Source organism: Tamandua tetradactyla, chromosome 2 (genome assembly GCF_023851605.1).
Source record: "Tamandua tetradactyla isolate mTamTet1 chromosome 2, mTamTet1.pri, whole genome shotgun sequence".
Lineage (NCBI taxonomy): Eukaryota > Metazoa > Chordata > Mammalia > Pilosa > Myrmecophagidae > Tamandua > Tamandua tetradactyla.
The window spans coordinates 94,952,484-94,976,379 of record NC_135328.1 but is presented as its reverse complement, the minus strand read 5'-3'; the positions used below and the strand labels follow the sequence as shown (position 1 = coordinate 94,976,379).

At 38.4% G+C, this 23,896-nt stretch overlaps 1 protein-coding gene across 10 annotated transcripts in view; it reads right to left on the bottom strand.

Annotated features, from left to right (window-relative positions):
- Positions 1 to 14,541: 14,541 nt before the first annotated feature.
- The window catches only part of RFX3 (regulatory factor X3), a 382,072-nt gene continuing 372,717 nt past the window's right edge, over positions 14,542 to 23,896 (bottom strand). For 9 of the 10 annotated variants that reach the window (XM_077148291.1, XM_077148294.1, XM_077148298.1 and 6 more), the window contains one exon: positions 20,095 to 21,476. In XM_077148291.1, the coding sequence (XP_077004406.1) occupies positions 21,238 to 21,476 (239 nt within the window). In that variant the 3' untranslated portion in view covers positions 20,095 to 21,237. The other variant, XM_077148292.1, reaches the window with a different exon arrangement.

Genomic DNA, 23,896 nt, shown 5'->3' with positions numbered 1-23,896 from the left:
GATTGCCCCAAGGATTCAAAAACTCTCCTGTTTTGTTTGGCCAGGTTCTGGTTGCTGATCTTCGGGAGTGGGACTTTCCACTGGAACTCAAACTTCTTCAGTATATAGATGCTCCTGGATTCTCCTACTATTTCCACCTGTGCTCAGGCCACCATCTCTCTGATAAATTTCTTATGTGAACGAGGATACCAGATGTCCCAGAAAAAGGCTTAAATCACTTAAACCAGAGTCCAATTCCTCAGGCATGACCTTGGCCAAGGAAAACACCTACTAGCCCCTGAACAGCTAAAAGCCATCTGCAGCATCCCTATCTCATCCACAACAAAAGAACTCAAGTCCTTTCTTGGCCTAACCAGCTATTATTGACTGATCTGGGACTGTGGAACTCTGGTCAAGCCCCTCTACAACATCCTAAGGCAGAAAGCCTATGATCACCAACACTACCGGCCCCCACCAAAGTTCCTCCTTGGGTTCACCAGCTTAAGGAACATCTCTCCTCAGCTCCAGCTCTGCCCTTGCCCAACCCATCGAAACCTTTCCAGCTCTTTGTGGCGGAAGGAGGAGGGCTGGCTGGAGGAATCATTCCTCTGTCAAGACTCATCCTAGAGCTCCAAGGTAATTGTTTACTTCAGCAAAGAACTGGACTCCATTGCCAGTGGATAGCCCTATTGCCTACAGGCCATTGCTGCAGCTGCCCTGCTTGTGTGGGAAGTTCAGAAATTCACCTTCAGAGGACCTCTCATCATCCTGTCCCTCCATGCTATTCAGACTATTCTTGAAACCCGAGGACCCACCTGGATGACCAGCAGCCGTCTCCCTCAAATGTCAAGCCATTCTTCTTGAACATCCAGAAGTTACCTTACAAGCCTCTGACCAACTAAACCCTGCCATCCTCTTGCCTCTGTAGTCAGTGGATCCAGGAATTCCCAGTCATGACTGTACCTGCAGCATTGAACTGCAAACTAAGCCTCAAGAGGGTCTCTCTGAACACCCCATTCCTAATCCTGATCTTCAGCTATTCACCTATGGCTCTGGTTTCATTGAAAATGGCACCAGGTACACTGGATGGGCAGTTGTAAATAACTCACTAAATACCGTGGCCAGTAGTGCCCTCTCCCCAAATGCATCTGCCCAAAGGGCAGAACTTGAGGCCATCATCCGGGCCCTACATGTTGGACAGAGCCGCTGAATAAACCTGTGCACTGACAGCAAATATGTCTGGGGAGTCCTGCATGTTTTGCCTAGTTATGAAAAGAAAGGGACTGCTCCATCACCGAACATCCCTAATTAAACATGCTGAGGCAGTGTCTTGCCTCCTCATGGCAGTTCTTCTCCTGCTTGAAGTCAGACTTGTTCACCTACCCGGCCACCAAAAAGTTGATACCCCAGAGTCCAGAGGCAACAATGTCACAGATCACGCAGCATGGGTCACTGCCACACTTCCAAGGGCCTAAGCCTATCCTGTCATTTCTTTTTCCTCAGAGCTCCCTAAATACTCAGCTGAAAATTTAAAGCCGGAGGCTTACGAAGGTTTCAAAGTGACAGACTCACGGCTAATCCACCCTAACACCAACACACTTGGATTCCCAAGCTCCTCCTCTGGGCTCTCTGTTCCCGAATGCATTATTTATACCACCTGGGAAAAGAAAAACTTCTACAAACGTGTCTCCACTACTTGACATCATTAGCACCAGTATGTACCATTCTCTAGCAGCTGCTTGTACACTGCCCTGTCTTCTAGAAAACCAACCCGCTGGCCTGACTGGAGTCCCAAGAAGTCAGAAAGCACATGTTCAACCCATCCATACACCCAGGTCGGTTATGGCAAGTAGACTTCACTGAACTGCCTCATGCCCTCACCTACTGCTACCTCCAGGTATTTGTCTGCCAGTTTTCTGGCTGGCCCGAAGCATTCCCCTGTCAGACTACAAAAGCCCATGAGGCATGCTACCATCTGTTAGAAGACATCTGCCCCAGATGGGAACTTCCCAAGCACCTAAACTCTGACCAAGGACCCCACTTTGTCACCTCCATTGTTTAGCAAACTTCCAAGGCCCTGGACATCGACTGGAAACTGCACTCTCCCTAAAACAGGCCAGTGCCGTGGTTGAAAGAATGAATGTGACTTTAAAAACTCTCCTAGCAAAATACCTGTCAGTTTCAGGCCTTAAATGGTCCAAAGTGCTGCCCCTAGCCTGACCACAGTCTGCCTATCCCCCAAAGGCAAACTCAAGCTCTCCTCTTTTGAGCGAGTGTTTGGCAGACCTTGGCCTTTCTGTAATCACCTGAGGGGGGAGGAAATAATAGGCGATAAACTCCTATTTAAATATATACAGTCTCTATCCCATATACTGTCTGTAGTCTGTATAAAAACCCTGCAGCCTTGAAGGACCAGTCCACTCTCTCTAGCCTTGTGACTGAGTCATCATCCAAAAGTGGGACACACAGCCACTGCAGCCCCAGTGGTCAGAACCTCACCAGTTCCTGCTAATTGCTGACTCCCCCATCAAGGTAGTTGGACATAGCTTCTGACTTCATCACTCCAGAGTCGAGAAAGTTCCTCAGCCAGAGCACTGGTTGGCTCAGCCTCTGGAGATTTCCTGTTCCTGTTCCGCCAAAAGAATCTGGCTCAAATGCCCAAGCTGTCCAGTCATCAACCTGAGTCCATGGTACCTGATCCTGATCTTCCTGCAGGCCACCCATCCTCGCTCCAGTACCCCTGTACCCCCTGCATCTCTCAGGTGAAACAGGGAGCAAAGGTAACCTCTACCTTAATCTACCACACCCTGTGTACCTGCTCAGTCACCATTGGGTCATGTGTACATAGCAGAGCTACCTATCCTACCTGCAAAACTGGTCAAACATTGTCTGCTATGACCCAAAGCCACTTGTTCCCACCAGAACCTGTGCAGTATGGGTTCATCAACATGTGGGAGGAGCACGGGTCTGATCACAGGCCATACTCCTTGGAACCCACACCAACTCTTGGGCAGCTTGCAACTTCAGTGCTCCTGACACCTGCCCATGGGGAAATAATCCTTCTCTTTGTTCTCTCTGGAACAACCCCTCAAATTCCACCCAACATGGCAAGCCCCAGATAACCTGTTCTGGATTTGTAGAAAGTTCGCTTATGCCACCTTACAACCTGATTGAACTTGGTCCTGTGTCTTAGGTATGCTAAAACCAAGTTTCTTCTTATTCCCCTTAAAACTGGGGAATGCTTGGGAATCCCAGTATTTGATGAACTGGGGGAGTGGGCCAAATGCTCACTCCATATTGGCCACTGGAAGGACAATGAATGGGCACCTGAAAGAATTATCCACTACTATGGTCCAGCTACCTGGGCTGAGGATGAATCCTGGGGGTACCGCACCCTTATCTATATGCTTAACCGAATTATCTACTTACAGGCTGACCTTGAAATTATGACCAATGAAACCTCTATTGCTCTTAACCTACTCGCCAAACAGAATACTCAGCTGGGTACTGCCATTTACCAGCACTGCCTCCCCTTGGACTATGTGCTGGCCGAGGAGGATGGTGTTTGTGGAAGATTTAATCTAACCAATTGTTGCCTACAAACTGATAATCAGGGTAAAGCCATTGAAGCAATTATAGACCAAATAAAAAAACTTGCCCACGTTCCTGTCCAAACCTGGACAGGGGTCCTAGACTTAAATAACAGCTTTCTTGGTTCTTTGTTCTCCCCTGAATGGTGGAAACATTGGGCTCCTCATCCTGTGCCGGCTCGCTGCCCTGTTAGTTTTACCTTGACTCATTCCCAGCTTTCGGCAGCTCATTATGCACAACGTAGAGGTTATGCACATTGTCCCCACTTATCTCACTTCTCCTAAAATTATGGTTTTATACACAAAAACACCTACACAAACGTCATATCCATCTCTCTTATCTGCAGCTTGGTCCTCATATAAGCTACCTGTGCCTCGTGAGGGGGGATCTGTGGAACTACCTACAGGCTATCAAAATGAGCCATAGTCAACTGGAAGCCATTAAATCTAAGCGAGGCAGTCCTGTAACCCAGCTGGCTGACATTAACTCTAAGCCAGACGGTCACGTATACAAGCTGGAAGGTCCCTGGCGCATGCGCAGCACATAAGGGTCAATGAATCAGTAAAAGCATTTCTCTGTCTAGCCCAAATATGGTCATAACTCCTAACTTGTCTGCTGATTGGTCTACGGTGCCTTGCCTGAACATTTCTTTTCTGCATCTTATGTATAAAACTAGTAGCTGCTTGTACCTCCTTTGTCCCAACTGGTCCTCAGCACCCTCAAAGCTTTGTGTCCTGCTGCAGCTAAATAAAATGATTCAAGCCTGACCTCTGGTGTCGCATCCTGTTTTGGAAGCCACTTGGCTGAAGGCTGAGCCCCAGTGTCAGAGGTGTGACATCACTATTTTTCTAGATAGGGAAAGTAAGGCTCATACGAGGGCTCTTACAAGTCAGAGGTTATCAAAAACAAGAGCTGTGGGGCCCTACATTCCATTCTTTTTCCACCTCCCTATGCCAAACTCCTCCCCTTTGTGTGATTTTTCAGGTCCTGGTTCCAGGCTACTTTGAATAAAGGCACTCCTGACAGACTCTTAAAAAGTTCTTTTGAGGACTTGTACTACATCACGCCATCAGCCAAACTGTCCAAACTTCTCACTCATCCCCGTTCGCTTTGTTGAATGTTGTCTCAAGGTGTGGCCAAGCTGGGGTGAGCACACGCTGCAGCAGAAGTGTCCTGCCCCAAGTCTCCAGGCCATACCCTTACCTGCCCAGCCCCTGCGCCCTGCCCTCCTAAGGGGGTCTTGCTTACCCTGTGGGATGCTGCTGGTGTTTACCTTCTTCATAAACTGGAAGGCTGTTTTCCCCACAGTCCCTGCTGAGTCAGTGCCAAGCTGACATATTCACATGGATGTCTTGCAACCTGCTCCTAAATTAGTGCCTCCAGGACCCCCCAAGTATGTTCAGCAAGCTTCTCGCAAGTCTCTCCAGCCTCTTGCATGCAATTGAGATGTTCAGAATTAAACACAGGCCAGATGGGTCTCCAGAGAACTCCAGGGCAATTACCACTATGGTGAGAACTCATTAATTCCAAATAAAATGGAGGAGGAATAAAGTTCTGTCAGAATGACTGAAATTTCTAGGGCTGCTGGAGTAGTTGGGGGTGGGGGGAGGGGGAATGAGAAGGGGATACCAACCAGGGACAGAAAGCCGGCAACATTTTTTCTTTCTTTTATTTACTTAAAGCTTACTTTGTTTTTGTTGTCTTTTTTTTTTTTAGCTTCTTGATTTGAAAACATAACTCATTGGTTTGAGTCTTTCTCGTATTTTTATAAATGCATTCAAGGCTACAAATGTACTTAAATGCACTTAAATATACTTAAAAGGCTATAAATGTACTTCTAAGAACTACTTTGCAGCATCCCATAGTTTATGATATGCAGTACATGTATTATTGTTCATTTTTAAATATTTCTTACTATTCATTGTGATTTTTTTTTTATAACCCATGAGGTACTGAGGTTCTTCTAACCAAAGCCAATTCCTTGACAGTGTGTATTGCGGAAAGAGGGAGATGGGGAACAGGGGAGGCCAGGGCCCAGGGCAGGTGCTCCGGGAAGTTCTCTGAAAACACTTTCCATAGACTGAACACAGGTAAAACTCAGTCACTGAAACCTTGTTGCTGAAGCTTCCTTTATCTGGAGTGTGGACAGATTAGTAAAAAAATAAGGACAATGGAGAGGGGATTAGGTAAAAAAAAAAATGGGTGGATTGAGAAGGAGGGGCAAGGGGTATGGTATGTATTGTAGCAGGCAGGCTTTAATGCAGACACCCTGCTCCCCCGCTTCCTCTTCTTGTTCAGCTGCCTTCTCTGTGGAAAATCCCCAAACCCCCTCTCCTGACCTGAAGGAACGAGTAAAACTGCAGGCAAGTGAGATAAGACACATTCCTGGGATAAAAATCCCCTCTCCTAGCCTTCAGGACCGGGTAAAACTGCAGGCAAGTGAGATAAGACACCTGGGATGGGGACCCTCCCCTAACAGCTCATCTGCTTCTGTAACCCGTTTTGCTCCTTAAACTGACCAATTGTTTGTCCTTTAATATTGCCGGTCGCCATATTAAGCTTACCTTATCTATAGCCTGTAATACAGTCTATAAAAGCTAAGGTTTCCTTTTGTTTGGGGCTCAGACTTTCAGAGGCTACTCGGCTGAGCCCTATGGCCATGGAAAATAAAACCTACTTCCTGAAACTTCGCAGCCTCAGCCTGGTTTATTCTATGTCTATATGATATTCCAGGAGGCTTAAAGCCTTGTCCCTCTTTTCGTGCAACAGTATGAGTTTTCTCTTTTTTCTTTTCATTTCTTTTACTGTGTGATACAAATGTTCTAAAAATGATCGTGGGGATGAATATACAACTATGTGATGATATTGTAAGCTACTGATTGTATACTTTAGATGGATGTATGGTGCGTGAAGATATCTCAATAAAAAATATTTTAAAATATTGATTACTTATTGAAATTATAACTTTTTTTTTTGACATGGGCAGGCTCCGGAAATCGAACCTGGGTCTCTGGCATGGCAGGTGAGAACTCTGTCACTGAGCCACTGCTGCCACCCTGAAATGTTAACATTTTTGATATAGTGGAATAAATAAAATATATTATGAAAATTATTATTTTTTTAAAATGAGTCACACAGCTACCAGGAAACTAGCATTCTAGGGCAAGCCTAGAATAAGCCTTATGTTGTCCATAAGGTTAACATTTACAATTCAAAAGACATTAAAAATAGACATACAAATATTTATTGCATATGAGTAAAGTATACATCATAGTAATAAAATAAGCATTGACACACCCGCAAATAATTATGAGAGCCTTCATGTCAATGTTTATAATTAAATTATTTTTAAGAAATAATTCTGTAGAACAATGTTGTTTTAGTTCCCTGAAGCTGCTGAAATGCAATATACCAGAACTGGGTTGGCTTTTACAATAGGGACTTAGAACTAGCAAGCTTATAGTTCTGAGGCTGTGAAAATGTCCAAATGTAGATAGCATCAAGACTATACCTGCTTCCTAAAGATAGGCTGCTGGAGATCTGGGCTCCTCTGTCACATGGCAAGTCACATGGCAGCATCTTCTGATTTCTCCCTCCTTATTTGGTCTTCATTGTATTCAGCTTCTTGCTTCAGTGCTTCCTCTCTTTATGTGGCTTTCTCTCTCAGCTTCCCTGTGTTTTTCTGAATTCATGCTCTTATAAAGGACCCCAGTGAGCAGACTAAGACCCACCTGGGACATGCCTCAAGGGAAATAACAATCGAATTTCCCATCCACAATAGGTCTACACCCACAGGAAGGGGTTAGCTTTAAGAAATGATCTTCTGGGGTCCATAAAGCGTCAGACCATCACGAATGTTAAAGGACAAGGGGTTAAATGAAAACAGGAAGTTAGAAAACAGCAATTATAATATGTTCCCATTTGTGTAAAGACAACAGAGAAATGCAATAACCGATATGTATCAGGACCTACTTATATGTACAGCTCTTAGTGTGTGTGTTTATGTGTGTATGTGTTTACATAATGTAGAAATAGGCTAAAAAATTGTTTTCATGGTTTTCTCTTGGTGGTGGCATTCTGGGGGATGTTTTGCTCTGTTTCTGGTCTGTCTTGTATTCCAAATTTCCAGAGAGAACATGTATTATTTTGTATAAGCAGCTACTTAAAGCAACATTACATTTCTTCCTTAAAGGAAATTCAGAAGGATTCCCTTCAGGCAGAAGGAAAATGATCCCAGAATAAAAGTTTGAGGTACAAGAGATGGTGAATTTGTGGATAAAATCTAAAACAAACATTGACTGTGCAAAACAATAATAATAATGCCAAATATGTGTGTATACAGAATTAGTAGCTAGAATTAAATTGCTGGACAACAACAGCATTTAGCTTTAGCTTGACCAGGGCCACCATATCACACAACTTCAGGGGTGTTGTTCACAGCATACACAAGGACATGGGGAAGGAAAAGAGAAACATCAGAAGCTTGCGTTAGGTCACTGCTTTCAAGCCTATGAAATAGAAAGAGAGGGGAAAAAGACCCGAACAATTTCTAACTACATTTGAGGGAGCCATCTCCACAAGACATGAGATCAAGAGCTGTATTGTAAGAGATAAGGACAGGCTACAATTTTCAGGAAGGATTTATCACTTAGGAACTTAGAGTCAGGAAAATGAAGGATGGTGATGACCTACAGGTAAACCAGCTTTAGGAAATTAGGCCAGGTCTTCTTAATTCCAGATAGCCAGTTTCTATAGCTCACAAGGTGTTCATACATTTTCCAAAACAAAGCAATATGTTGTATGGAACACAGGCAAATAAAAGTGCTGGGAAATTATATCATAGTTTCCCTAAAGCTTAATGTGATCCCTTTTTTTTCAACAAGGGGGACTAATATTTCTAGTTTCATATTTTTCCTGTTTCCATACTAGAAATGAATCTATACATTTTGGTTCCAATCTCCATCATATACTGGTATATTAGCTAAATTATGGTGAATTAATTTAACAAAAAATTTCAGTCATGTTTAATTTGCTCATGTGCTAAATATCCAGAGACATGGGAGAAAAAGGAATAAATAAATACTTGGAAACCTGTGAGTCTCCTGGAATTAAAAGGCATCCTCGGAAATCTCTTTATATTTAATGTTTGAGTGAATGAGTGAATTGCTATGCAAATGATTTGATGGTTATGCAAACAGTTAAACTGCTTGATTGCTTTCCTTGCTTTGGTTTTGTTCCCTCTTCTCTGTAAACTGGTTCTGAGCACCTGCAGAGGAATTTTGTGCAGACGGTTTTCCAAGTTGGCCTTAGAAGTTGAGGTACCGCCAGCCTGGGTTCTGCCCAGCATTGGGCCTCAAGTGCTCTTCCCTAATTGTGAGTGAGTCCCTTTACTCTCCACACCGGAGCTGCCCTCACCGCGGGTCTTGGTGCCCAGCCAATGCAGCACCTGTGCATTCTACCTGTGGCCTTGTAGCCAGGTCTCAGCAGTGACAGTTCCTGATAGAGTTTCCACCTGGCTCTCTAACATAGTGCTGCTCACTCAGCCAGGAGATGCCTGCTTGTCATAGGGTAGAAGGAAGCTTGTGAAAAGGTGAGGTGCCAGACACTTAGGGGAGAAAGTGCCAAGCCCGATTGTAGGAGGTGAAAAAAAGACCGATAACGTGGGGGCAAGTATGACGGTGGTTCTTCTAACCGAAGCTAATTCCTGGCTAGTGTGTGCCATGGGAAGAGCACAGATCCCAGCTGTTACAGTTTGTTTCCTTGGATGTAAATTAGGGAAAATATATACAGGATTAGCATAGTAGAATAAATGAAATAATCTATGTCCGTAGGCTTTGCAAAGTGGTGGACAAATGTAAAGTTTCTGCCCTCCGCCTGCCATTTACATATTGTGTGATCCTGGGCAAGACTAAGCCCTCCCTTCTCTTTTTCTCAAATTAGTGAAGGGTTTGAACTATTTGACTTTTAAGACTAACTTGATTTAAGAAATATCTGATCTTTTTTTAAATTTAAACTGGTTTTGCCTGTTATAAAAATAGGAATATATTAAATTTGGAAAAAAAAAACAACAAAAGGAATATTCATAATCCCAATAACATAAACCCTCTTTCTATCTGTGCCTAGGGAGGCTGCAGTCATTTAGTAATTTACTGCAATTTAAGAGTCTCTGCATCTACTTGGCTCTGATGAACCGTTATTTTTTAGATTGATTATTTCACTTGAGATCAGAGCTCCTTATTTCCTGAACCTGTTTCATGCTCTTAAGTCTCCGTCAGAGAAACAGTCTTTGCATTTGATTGGGTTGAGTCTTCAGTCTAGAGGCAGGTTCTAGGTGCTGTTCTTAACTTTATCCTCATTGATGTTTGTTTGTTTGTTTTTTTAATGATTTATGAGAAGAACTGAAAAATGTACATAGCAAATTTTGGCAACAGATGAACATATAGAGGAAAGTTTAAGAGACTTTACAATATATCTATCAGGAGTTCCTGAAAAAGATGATCGAGGGAATGGAAAGAGTATCTGAGAAAAATCCAGAGGAGAAGAAACATGATTTCTCAGTTTGAAAGTGTTTCCTTAATCAAGCAAGAAAAATAAAGAAAAACATAGAGCATAAGAGGTTGAAAGAACATATTGAGATCTATTAGAGAAAAAGAGATTGCTCAGAAAGGATCTGTAGTTAGATGGATAATCTCATCAGCCAAAAGAGAGGCTAGACAATAAAGGTTAAATTTTAGTAATAATAGTAATATTAGGCAAAGGTAACCTTACGCTAATGTTAAATAATAGTAACAATAACAACAGTACAAAAATAGGGAAAGGTAACTATCATTCAAGAAGGGTGGTAAAATTAAGATTTTTCTTCAGGCAAATAAAAATGAATTTACAACCCATAAATATTACTGAAGGAAATGTTAAATGTGTGATAAAAAGAAAATGAGAGGGAAAGCATGATATACAGAAAAACTAAAAATAATCTTGCCAATTAAATAAATTGTAGACCAATGAAAACTTCTTGTGTTCTAACACAAGAACAATAACAAGATGAAATAGTGTTCAGTGGGTAAGTAAAGCCTCCCATGATCAATATCTTGTTCAGTAGAAAAACTGAAAAACAAGGTATGTGTAAACATCACAAATGTAAGGAGCTTAAATTTACCTACTAAAGTTCAAAAATTAGCAGATTGGGTTTTTTTAAAAGCTATATTTTAGTTTTAGAAGCAACTTTGTCCTCTAGTATAAAAGCACCATGCTAGGGATTCCCAAAAGGATCTCTCATCTGTCTTGTATTTATTTTAAAGAATTACCAAATGAATTGGCTATTTCATATTCTAGGGGGTCCTATATATTATATTGTTAAAAAATGATTGAATGCTAGCAAGGTTAGAAACAAATTTAAACCTGTTTGTGGAGGTGTTACATGACTGTACATGTTTGTCAACTCTCACAGAACTGTACTTTAAAAATGGTGAATTTCTTGTATGTAAACTACACCATAATTTTAAAAGGACAAAAAAAAGTTAGGTAACAATATCTCCCTAAGTGTATTAAACTGAATCTTAAAAATATTTTTTATTGTGAAATATATACATATATATGTGATAGATTTCAAAGTACATTTTAACAACTAGCTATAGAACAAATTTCAAAGTATAGAATAGGTTACAGTTCACAATTTCAGGTATTTCCTTCTAGCTGCTTTAAGACACTGGAGGCTAAAAAGAAATCACTATAATGATTCAATAGTCATAGTCATTTGTTAAATGTTATGTTCTCTATCATAACTCCTCCTTTTCCTTTGATCCTTCTCCCAATCTTTAGGAATATTTAGACAATGGCAATTCTAACTTCTTCATGTTGAAAGGAGTGTTGATATTATGGGGAGAGGGTTGCACCTGGTTGATACTCTCAGAGAGAACAGTAACTCTGGGTTTCACACCTTATCTGGCCTAGAACAATCTGGAGGTTTTAGGTTTCTGAAAAAAAAAAAACACAAAAAAACTTAGTGAAACTTTTGTGGTCTCAGATAGAGGCTATAAAATTGTTGGAGCTTAGCATACCTTGGCAATTAGCAATATCTAGCTGAAGCTTGCATAAGTGTGACCTCCACAGTAGCCTCTTGACTCTATTTAAACTCTCTTAGCCACTGATAGCTTATTTTGTTACATTTCTTTTTCCCCTTTTGGCCAGGAAGGCATTGTCGGTCCCATGGTGCCAGGGCCAGTAGCTCATCCCTGGGAGTCATCTCCCATGCCACCAGGGAGACTTTCCCACATAGGGGTGGGCAATGGTTTCACTTGCAGAGTTGGGCTGAGAGAGAGGCCACATCAGAGCAACAAATGAGGTTCTCTGGAAATAACTCTTAGGCCTAATTATAGGTAGGCTTAGCTTCTCTGTTATAGAAACAAGTTTCATAAAGGCAAACCTCAAGATCAAGGGTTTGGCTTATTAACTTGGGGGTGCCTAATGTTTGAGAGAGTACCAGGGATTTCCCAGGTGGGGAAGTTCAATAGTTGCATATTTTTCCTCCAGTCCCTCAAGGGACTTTGCCAATACTTTTTCATTTATCTGCCCAACATACTCTGGAATGTATCCAAGTATTATATTGAGCTATACAGAATTAAAGAACTCGTTCCCAGTTCTAGGCTCCATGTGTTTAGGTTGTTTAACTGAACTGACCAGACAGGTTGTTAGTTTGTGTGTTACTGAAAATTTAAGTTTTGGACAAAATAAACCTCTTGCTTTGGTCTCATATAGTAGGTGAAGTTCTAAAATACAGACAATAGCATCCTTAACCCTGTATTCTTATTTACCTTAGTCCCAACCATATCAGCTTTGTTCTTATCTGTAATTGAAGCGTGATCTCTTTTTCAGCTTCTTTAACAGTTGATGTATGTAGGAATGCTGACTCTCAGAGCTGCAGAACTCCATCTCTGAGTCTTAGGTGTCACACAGGTACCCAAAGTTCCAGGGAGCTACCAGGTTATACACACAGAGCACAGCATCTTAGAATTTAGAAATAACACTTAAACCTCAGGAATAAACGTGACTGCTAAGAGCTTACAATCTAGACCCCAATTTTCTTTATGAGTATTTTCTAAAAGAGACTGTTATGATATTTGTCCTTTTGTTTCTGGCTTATTTTGCTCAACATAATGTCCTCAGGGTTCATTCAACTCATTACATGCCTCACACTTCGTTCTTTTCTGTAGCTGCACAATATTCCATCATGTGTATACACCACAGTTCCCCCTTCTGTTTCTCAGTCAGTGTAGCCTTTGGCCACCTCTATCCACTGTGTATCATGAATCATGTCTCCATAAACATCAGTGCACAAATGTTTATTAGAGTCCCTTCTTTCAGTTCTTTTGATTATATTACCAGTAACGGGGTTGCCTACTCATATGGTGATTCTATATTTAGCATCCTGTGGATCCACCCCATTATCCTCCAGAGGGGCCGCCCCATTCTGCCACCCTACCAACACTGCATGGGTGTGACTCTCTCTCCACATCTTCTCTAGCACTTGTCTTTGTTTGTTTTGAATCTGCAGGTTTTATGATATAGTCATATAGCATATATTCTATCCAAAATAAACAATGTCTCAGTGTCCTCACTTAGTTGTATAATCATCACTCTCACTTTTAGACAATTTTCATTGCTCCGGAGAGAAAAATGACAGATACATCCACACCAAAGAGAAAATCCCAAACTCCCCTTAGCTCTTGTCCCCCATCCCAAGTTATTTACCATTAGTGTTGTCGTGTTACTAGTGATGTATTCTTGTTAAATGTAGACCATAGAATGCAATAAGTACTTTTTCCTATATACCCCTCTATTAGTAACTCTTTGTACAGTGTCATTCCTTTGAAGCAGTTCATGCAAAAACTTATTTATATTAGTAGCACTAATCAGTGAGGTACATGGCTTTAAACAACATCTTTCAATCATATTCACCTTCAATATGGAACTATTTCTTATAAATCCACTAATGAACTACCATCATCTCTATCCGTTCACATCCTTTTAAGTTTAATCTCATTAACTAGTCTGTACATATTAGGTAACAATTCCCCTTTCTCTAGCTTCTATCCCTAGGTTCCCTGTATTTTACATTTTAACACTCTGAGTTTACATTTTTCCAGGAGGTTCGTATTAGTGAAATCATACAGTGTCTATCCTTTTGTGTCTGGCTTATTTTGCTCAGCATTATGTCCTCAGGGTTCAACCATGTTGTCATGTGCTTCAGGACCTCATTTCTTCTTACTGCTGCGTAATATTCGATCATATGTATATAATACATTTTGTTAATCTGCTTGTCTGTTGATGGACACTTGAATTGTTTCCATCTTTTGGCACTTGTGAATATGCTGCTATGAACATTTGTGTGCAAATGTCTTGTTCATGACATTGTTTTCAGCTCTTCTGGGTATGTACCAACTAGTGGTATTGCCAGGTTGTAGGGCAACTTATATTTAGTTTTCTGAGAAACCACCAAACTGTCTTCTACAGCAGCTGTTAACATTATACATTCCCACCAGCAGTGAATAAGTGTTCCAATTTCTCCACATATGAATTAAAATAATTTATATGGTCTAAATTGAATTTTAATAAGCTATTTTAATCTAAGCAAGGAACTTGGGTGCCAATTATCAATGTGAAGTGACATAAAACAAACACATTATGAACATCCAAAAATCTGGATTTACAATGGAAATGTTGACAGCTACCAAAATTAAACAGCACTCAATCACTAATTTTCTTTGAGGGTAAGATTTGTACCCTGCTGGGCTTGTAATTTTGTTTTCTCTTTCTGTGCTGTTCATGTGTAAATATTGCCAATTTCATTTGACACAAAAAAGGGAAACAATTTTGTTTTTAGTGAGTGAATGGCATAAAGACTGATCTCCAGATGAGGTAGTGTAATATGAGCTTCCTGGCAATAATGAGGGGGAAAAACCAAGCCATTTCAAATGTATTTGTAACAAGGAAACAAATTTATTGATTTTAAAAGACAAGACACAATTTTGTTTTGAAAAACACAAGAAAGCTAGCCTGAGTTCAAGTCTGAAATATTCAGAAAAATCCTACTAATATCTTTAGTATGTTCCAGTCATTTGTTTAAACAACACACTAAAAGTTAATATATTTTTTATAATTATAAAAGTTCCCCAGTTATTGTACAGTACACAATACAAATCGCCCACAAACTATCATTTAGCTCCTGCCAATTTTGAGAGGACATGATATACTAAAAGATTTAGCATTTCTCACAAAAATCACATCAGGAAATACGTATTTACAAAATCAAATACATTATACAAAAAACCATCACATGTTATTCTGTAAAGATGTTTTTTAAATAATTAAAAAGTTTATTCAACTGTAGTCCAAAAACTGGAAAAGAACATTACATTATCTCACACATACAATCTCTACAAAAGTTGCTTACCTCATTTACATAATATATTCAGTCGATTGTAAAATAAATGTTCAAATATCTCCTAGTGTTACTATGTTTCTGTGCTTGTGGGACTGAATAATGTAATCTGCCACTTACTAAGTGAAATTTAAATGATGGCACTTAAAAAAAAAATACAGCATCTTAAAAAAACACAATGAAAGAAGTTTTACCTAGAAGGTACGAAAGCCCTGAGTGATAGTAGAATTGCTGATTGGTAAGCACTACAATTAATCTAATTAAAAGTTTACCACCTCAGGCACAAATTTCCAAGTGTTCTCAAGGCACGCACTTAAAGTTTCTGTAACCAACGCACTGGCTACCTCCATAGGTCCAAATTGATGATGGAGATGAGAAAAAAATTTGCTTTGGTACAAAAGATGCTTTTTAAACTAATAAAATTCAATACCTTCTTTATTGGGTCATTTATAATTATGTTTAGCAGGTTAAAACAAGGCAATTCATTCATTCAAAAGTACTGATTTGTTGAAGGAAAAATTTACTTGGTTGTCGACAGTCAAAAGGAGGTGTTTTTCAATCCCTCCCCAGAATCATAATTCTCTTAACACAAAGATTTATTGTCCTCATTATTGAGCCACATAAACAATTCTTACCAAATATTTCATTACTCAGGGCTTCCAATCCCAACATCATAATTTATTTAAAAACAAAGAAAAGAGGGAAAAAAGAATCAAATACCAGAACCAAATGAAAGAAGAGACAAAACACATTTTTTAAAAAGAATAAGACATATTACCAATTACTCCAAACAAAAGAAATAAAACAACCTAAGCAGTCACTTTGTAAGTGGCTTTTACTATTTAAGTAAAATTGGTAAACTAAACTCAGGTCTACTGGCACATAAAATCACTAGCAGCAATGATCAAGGCATGCAAACTGAGAAGCATTTACAGTAAATCATCATGAAGAATTCAAAAGAAGAGCGTTAAATTAAAACCCTTTGAGTATTGCATGTTAACACATGAGTAATTTGCATGGTTTGGCTTCCTAGACTGCCTAAAAAGCAATGTTAACGGCATTACTTGCACTATGCTATGGATGTCCTTTCATTAGACATCAGAATAGGTTACACTCTTATTTGCACCCCGCTAGGGTGGCGCAAGCACATCTGCAGACAACACTGCTCTCATGTTTGATCACACGGGACAAAGGGGATCAAGTGCACGAAGAGTAATGCCTTGAACAAAATCAGCAATTGAGTAGGCAGACTGACATTTGTAGATATCAGAAGCTGTAGTTATAGCATCTCCTGGCAGATGAGCTTAAAATCAAGTGCTTTGCTCCCCAGTCTATCTATATATAATTTTGTGAGAAAGTATTAATGTTTTAGAGCACAGATAAGATTATGCCCTTTATGAAATTCCCAAATAATATTTTATGAGAGATCTAACTCCAAATAGCCTAACTGTTCAAAAGAGTTCAGTTTTTCTTTATCCACTCAATTCTTCCTAAGGCTTCACTTACATTTGTACTTTCTAAAACTAAATAAATGAGATCTTTTGCTTTGTTTTGGATAAAGAAAAAAAAGAAACATAATTCTTTCTTTATGTTACCTTTTAAAGGCAATCTAGGTACTTTCAATGTGCAGAAATCAGTTATGACATAGGTCTACAAGCCCATGTATTTGTCCTCCTTTTCTAGAGAGTCATTATGTGAAGCTAGAAAAGATTTTTTTTTTCTGTAAACAGTACACTTACTTAGATGGCAGTGAATATTTGGGAATAAATATATCAAGCCCTCTTGAAGAAAATTAAGAGTTGTATATAAAATGAAAGTGTTCGGCGTGGAAACACTTTCTCTTCCTAACCCCCCTTAAAAAAAACACAGCATAATTAGACATTTGGATATAGAGTATATTTTACCGGTCTAGTCTAAATAAATGATCTGAAAGGCTTTTGTCCCCCATTGTATATCTTACAATGCTCAAAGGGTTAATACAAGGCATTACATCAAAGGGGTTTTCTAATACTAGAACTAAGCACTTAATTAATGCTTCTATTCCAGTTTTCTTTAAATCACCAAACTTGCAGAAATACTAGGATTCCATTAATTGATTTGTTCTAACCATATACATGGAAGTTGTTCTGACCCAGAGAGAAGCCCGATTTTCAATAGCACTGCATACCAATCCCCTCTTCCGTGTTCTCCTGTGATTCACACAGATCACAAACATTGTGATTTCAGTATTTTGATGGTTATTTTCTCAGTAAAGAACTTGGGGAGAGGGGTATAACAAAGGTCAATTTGCTGTATATAACCACTGCCTCAAGTTGTACACAAAGGTGACTTGCCAAATTTTTCACTTTCTATGTGTGTCCACACAAGGAGGACCAACATCACAGTGACACCCATTTTTTTCTTTTATACTGATGTTTCAAGCAGAGCATTGTTTTAGACATTTCAAATATGCCATCTGAAGAATCTTAAAAAAATTGAAAATGCATCATGTTTTGTACTTCTAGAGTGTGCATGTGAAAAGGCTGATGACTGCGATACAGACACCATTCATTCCTGAATGACTTTTTCAGCATTCTACAAGAACGTGTTCATTTGTACTCATCTACTATAAATTAAAGGCAGTCACTGTTGCACACTACCAGTTATAGGTATGCAGTGTTGAAACCGTTTTCTAAAATTTACTTTTGTTTTTAAAGTACACCACTAAAGAGAGGTGCATGAACCGTGCTATACAGTACAAGAAAAAGCACAAATAGGAATGCAGGTTTCCGGAAAGGCAGTAAGACTTATATAGTCAGTCCGAACATAATTCTGATGAAAATCCTGAAAAAATGACCAGCAATTTGATATCCACTGAAAAATTTGAAAATTAGGCCCTGTGTTCCCAGGATTTGGTTCAACCACTTCACCCTATTGTTCACTGGTTTCATGAACACGAACCTTTTTGGTATGACTATCAAAGTATATATATGAAGACCAAACTATACTTATGAGACTCAATCCTTTTACATGGAAATATCTTTTCTGAAACCTATGACAGCCAATATACCTAATTTATATTCCTCCTCACTGTAATGAATAATTTGGTCTGCGTAGACATTTTCAAGACTAGTGTTTGATTGCAATGCCAGAAAATATTACAGAAGTTCTTCTTTAAAGTGTATTTGCGTCATGTCAATAAATCTACTCTGAGAGCATGAGGTCAAATAAATATTATTTAGAAAAATTATAGTTTCAATGAATGAAAAAAATGGGAATAAAATGTTCAATAAATTCAATAAATGTTGACTGCCTCAATTTGCTCAAATATGTAAATGGTTTCATTTTCAAATATAATTCACAAATTAAATTCAAAATTTTTTAAAATGTTGGTGTGAGTGTATGTGTGTGTCTTACTATGGACTATAAAAAATTGAAAGTAGCATAAACAATAGGTCTTATTTTATATATTGATCAGAACTATCTACACTAGTCACAAGGAGATAACATTGCTAGCTGTGTTCATAAAGAAGATCAGATTAAGTTATTAAGATGAAATGTAATAATTCTTAATTCCTAATCTTTTCTAATTTAGAGCAAACCATGAACAATAGGAAGAAAAATGGAATCCTGGAGGGTCCCCAATCCCTAACTCTCATCAATCTAAATTTTCCCATTATAATCAGATCCCTCTAATGATACAAATATATTCAACATTAAAAAGAAAGGAAACAATGATAATAAATACATTTAAAATCATTCAATAAAAAACGATGAAATCAGTAAAAACATTTGGTCCAATAAAGATATAGTTCTATGGGTGGTGGGTAGAGACAGGAAACTGAAAAAATTCAGAAAGGAGAGTCAAAATGAAGAGTAATTTTTCATTTTTTGATTTTAATTTTACTTGTAAACATGTCCTAATGCACAATTAAGTAAATACATGGTCTTTGTAGCTTAAGGTATTTTGTTTGTTTGCCTCTTTTTTTTGTAATGGTGCAAGTTCATTGCCTTTTTGGGAGGAAAAAAGGGATGATCATTTGGATGATATTTAGATGAAAGATGATAGGAGGCTAGTGAAGACTTTCAAATATATGAGTTGTACAATACAAAATTCGAATCAATTTTAAAAATTACATCTAAAACATTTAAATTTTACTTAAACTTTATTGATCTTAGTTATTCGAGTAGTCTAAGGCAATCAAGTAACAACAGTTTAAATACACTGTTATTACCCGATAAGCCATTTGGTATTTTTAACTTTACAGATGGGCTCACCCTCTTCTTTCCAACCCCCCCACCCCTCACCCCAATAAAACTGGTAAGATAAACATCTTGAGTTTAATATAGGCCTCATTAATAATCTGTAAATCATTTTGTGCTTTCCCTTATTTTTTTTGGCTTTATTTTTGCTGATTAGTTTTTAAAAATAATTATTTAAATGAATGGATGTGCCCGTTTTTAAAAAATAATTGAGTGCTTAAAAGAACCTTGGCTTTTCGCGTAAATGAAAACAGGGGTGGGTGTAGACTTCTAGGATCTCACCTTCTGACTTCGTAGCAGACTCCTGCCCCGGGGGCACTGGTGTGTTTGTGTAGACACACAGACACATAGACACACAGACAAACATTTAGACTGAAAAGATGCACTTCAATAAGTACCTGCTTATTCTGTTAACTTTCTAAAATTATAACAGATAAGAATGGTTTAAAAGATACATGATTTTATGTAACAAGTTGGTATTAAAACTAGCCTGCTATTCCACACCCTTAAGCAATCTGATTTGTAATCAAGTAATATTCAGCTCTAAGAATAAAAAATAGGTTCATGGTCACTCAAAGAAAGGAATTAGTTTTTGTCTTTTTGTTTTTCCTAAATTTCCTTTGAAGAACATGTAACCTGTCCATACTTCGGGAATCTGAATATGACAGGCACACCTTGTCAAATGGATTGAAAAGTTATTCACATGAACAAAATAAACCTTACTAAACCTTAGCTTCAGTTCTGTTTTAAGGCACCATGTAATAGCCGAGGTACGATGATCCCTGATGTACATTCTTCAATGGCAATGGTCCATCCAGCCACCTATCCAAATCCTATAGAATTGAGAATAAGTAACGGTGAGGTGTGCCAGTTACACTGCCTTCAGGTTCTGTTTAAAATTTAAATCCACATACTTTAGAAACCAGGAAATAGTTTTGAAGGAAATAATGATATGCAGGTTGCTACATTCCTTGCATTCTATAAATTTTCTTTTATAATAGCAGCATATTGAACTACTATTAGGAAAAAGACCTGGAATAAAAGAAAGTCATCCAAATGGAATGGTTTCCTGTATATCCAGCTCAGCATAAGTAGCATGTACACTTAAAAAAAAAAAAAAGTCAAGTCATTTCTTTCAGCTTTAGTATCTAACTATAACAGCCCCACTTAACAGCAGAATGCATCTGTGCAGTGGTCCCAAATACAGAATCAGTAGTCTTTAAACAGAGGAATTGGTATGCAAATAATAGTTAAAATTCAATGTTTAACGGAAGCTTGCATTGTTAATGTGGTTTAATGATTATGTACACAAATTATGTACATATTAGCATAATCTCTTGCAGTTTTGTTATTTACTTTGAGCTGATAAATGCACAGCTCAACTTTCTTTTCAGAGAAAAATAGATGACCTTCCCAACCCTCTAGCACTATAATAAAAATGCTCTGTATTCTCTGTCCATACTCCAAAATGTTATCAAAATAGTGTTTTATGGTTCTGTCCAAAGAAAAGCACCTTTCAAAAACAAATTTGATGCATCTGCTGTCAAATGGGCATGCCTCCAGTGTAAATCAAAGAAATTCATTTCTTTTGATATTTCACAGAAGTGCATCTAATTAAAAACTTACACATGAAATCATACACCAAGACTAACAATCAACAATAAAATATTTTAAGCTACAAAACTGTAAATTACTTTTAATTATAAGAAAACAAAAACATTAACATTATGTGTTGCAAAACTCCTTCTTGATACCTGAAACTAAGGAAAAAAAAACAACTCTAATTATTAAGAGGCAAATAATTTGTTTACATTAAAAACAAAAGACCTGGCAAAATACATACACCCATTCCATTTCACAACTCCAAAAAGTAATGTTCAGTACAGACAGAATTTGACAACAGTCGACCTTCAGGCTTATTAATTTTTCAACTTAAGCCCAGTATCAATAGGGTTAACGTAAGCTGGAAAAATAAGCTTTAATGTTCATTAGACTGCAGTGTAGGTATTTCCTGTGGCGCTGCACTGTCGGATAGTCTGAGTACTTGTGACGATGTGCTCGCTGTGAATTGGATTCAGGAGGCTTGGTTGCACACCACTCTCAAGAACGGGCTGCATACAGCCCACCTGAAATGCCTGGGTCAGCTCTGTTTTCTCTCTTTTGGCTTGAGGCTCCGAAGAGTCATCCAGTTCTTCATCCATTTCACTTTCCACTTCACTGCCTTCATCTGCACAGATAATACCCAAACTATTATTATACCACAAATTGGAAAATGGTAATCAACAGCTCCTTTAGAAACACTTTAATATAGTATGCTAGGAAAGCAACTTCTTAGCTCTTCCTAAGGGGCAAAGCTTGTAGGTTTTCCTTTCAAATGACTTTGCTTGTATCAATGCTCTATTGGTATATGTCTATAATCCTTTTAAACATAGCAGAGATAATTTATTTTGGGGTAATTTTTGACTGATGCCTCTAATAGTTATTTTAATAAGAACTTTTTGGAATTTTCTAAAAAAAAAGAGTGGCATAATTTATGTCATGATAAAGTAATCACACTTTGGTACACTGCTGGCTTTTGGGGAATGTATTTGAGCTGAGAACTGCTAACTAAAAAAAAAGAAAACGTTCTCAGTCTCCTCCAAAAATGTTTATGTCTACACTGGCTATAAATTTCAACTGTGCTGGTGTTAATATATGTAAGGCCTATTTTGACTCACAAAATAAAAATCTATATGTGTTGGGGATTAAATCACGTTTCCTTCCAAAAACAGGTTTAAGCCTCAATCCCTATTCCTGTGTGTGTGAACTTATTTGTAAATAGGATCTCTGAAGATGTTATTATTAGTTAAGTTGTGGACTTCTTTGTGAAGGGGATCTTTAAAGATACTATTCAGGTGTTGCAAAACGGAATCAGAGGGGGCCTCAATCCATATAACAGAGACCTTGTAAAGAGAAGAAATTCAGATGCTGTCAGTAGGAGCCAGAAGCCAGAAACCGGAGTAAGACAGAAATCAGAAGACGACAAAGATTCCTGGACCATGCACTGCACCCCCCCGCACCCCCTCCCCCCCCAAAAAAAGAAGACAAAGAAGAAAGAGATCACGATGTGACAGGACTGCCATCACCAGAATCCTACCATCTCTGGGAGAAAACAAGGCCTTGCCATTCTGCAATATTTGTCATAGCAGCTGTGGCAAACTAAGACAGCATGTATAAACAAACTGGGACTATTGTACAGACTTTTTAGTATACATTGGTGTTGTAGATCTTGATATTATATGAGTCTTTAACTGTTATTACAAAAATTTATTGAGGGCGGGCAACGGTGGCTCAGTGGCAGATAGCCTGCCATGCCAGAGACCTGGGTTTGATTCCTGGTCCCTGCCCATTTAAAAAAAAAAATTATTAAGACTGAGGCAGCAGTATTTGATTAGAAATGCATAATGAATTTCTATTTCTAGCAACATTGATACTCAGTGATGAATACCTGGTATTCACTTCTGGAAATTAATTAAACAGTCAGGGTTCCCCCCAAATTTTAATACATTTTATAATAAATAAAACCTCATTACAAAGGAATACCATTTAATTTTCTTCAGGTTGCACTATTAAAATTCAAAAATACAGCAGAGAGAGAAAATGTTAAGAAACAACTTTACCATCACATAAAATTCTCTGCAGGAGAGTGCATAGAATACCACTTCATGAGTGAGGAATTTTAAACAGTGGGGATGTATTTTTATCTTTCTACCTCACCTTTTAAACACTGAAGAAAGATTTCAACATGTTTTATAGCTTACCCCAAAAAAGGAGATATCCATATATCAAACATCAAAGAACTCACCCATAGGTAAAATATTTATAATTAAATTTTTGGCTTCTTACAATATCAGTATAAAAAGAATCAGCTTTTCATATCATATTCTATGCATGTCTCATATAGTGAGTGTGCAACAAGTATCTCTTCAATCAGATTAAGTTGAACTCTTTCTAGGCAGTTACTGAGTCTAGTTTTACCACCTGGGCACAACCATAGCAGAAACTGCTGCCAATACAGCTCCCCATAGAAATATGGCCCCCTTGATTTTTCTTCTCTTATCATCAACTGGGGAAAAGATGGCTCCATAGAAAAGTTAGGGGGAGTATTAGGGTCTGCACATAGGGCTGTGGAGGTTGAGTAGCAGCTGGCGGCAAGAGCTGAAGTGTGATTTAAAAGGCTGAGATTAATATGTTTTGACTAGAAATTATGTCTGTAATGTATTATTATTATTATTATTGTATGGGCAGGCACCGGGAATTGAACCCAGGTCTCTGGCACGGCAGGAGAGAACTCTGCCTGCTGAGCCACAGTGGCCCACCCTGTAATGCATTATAAAGTAAATAAAGAAGTGCTCTCAGATAAGGCGCTGGCTGTGTTGGCCCATCTACTTTAGTCATGTGGTTCTCCCCAATCTTTGTGCATTTTCCCACTGTTTCCAGAGCTCAACAGCCATAACCATTCCTTATAACTTTTTCCAGAAAGATACTTTCACTTTTGTTTTTTTTTTAAAAAAACGAAAGGCTAATATTTACTTTAGTGTTTATTAAGAATTTTACATGTTCTATAAAACCTTGCCAGCATTTTTACCAGGACTGTCTTTGTTCTCT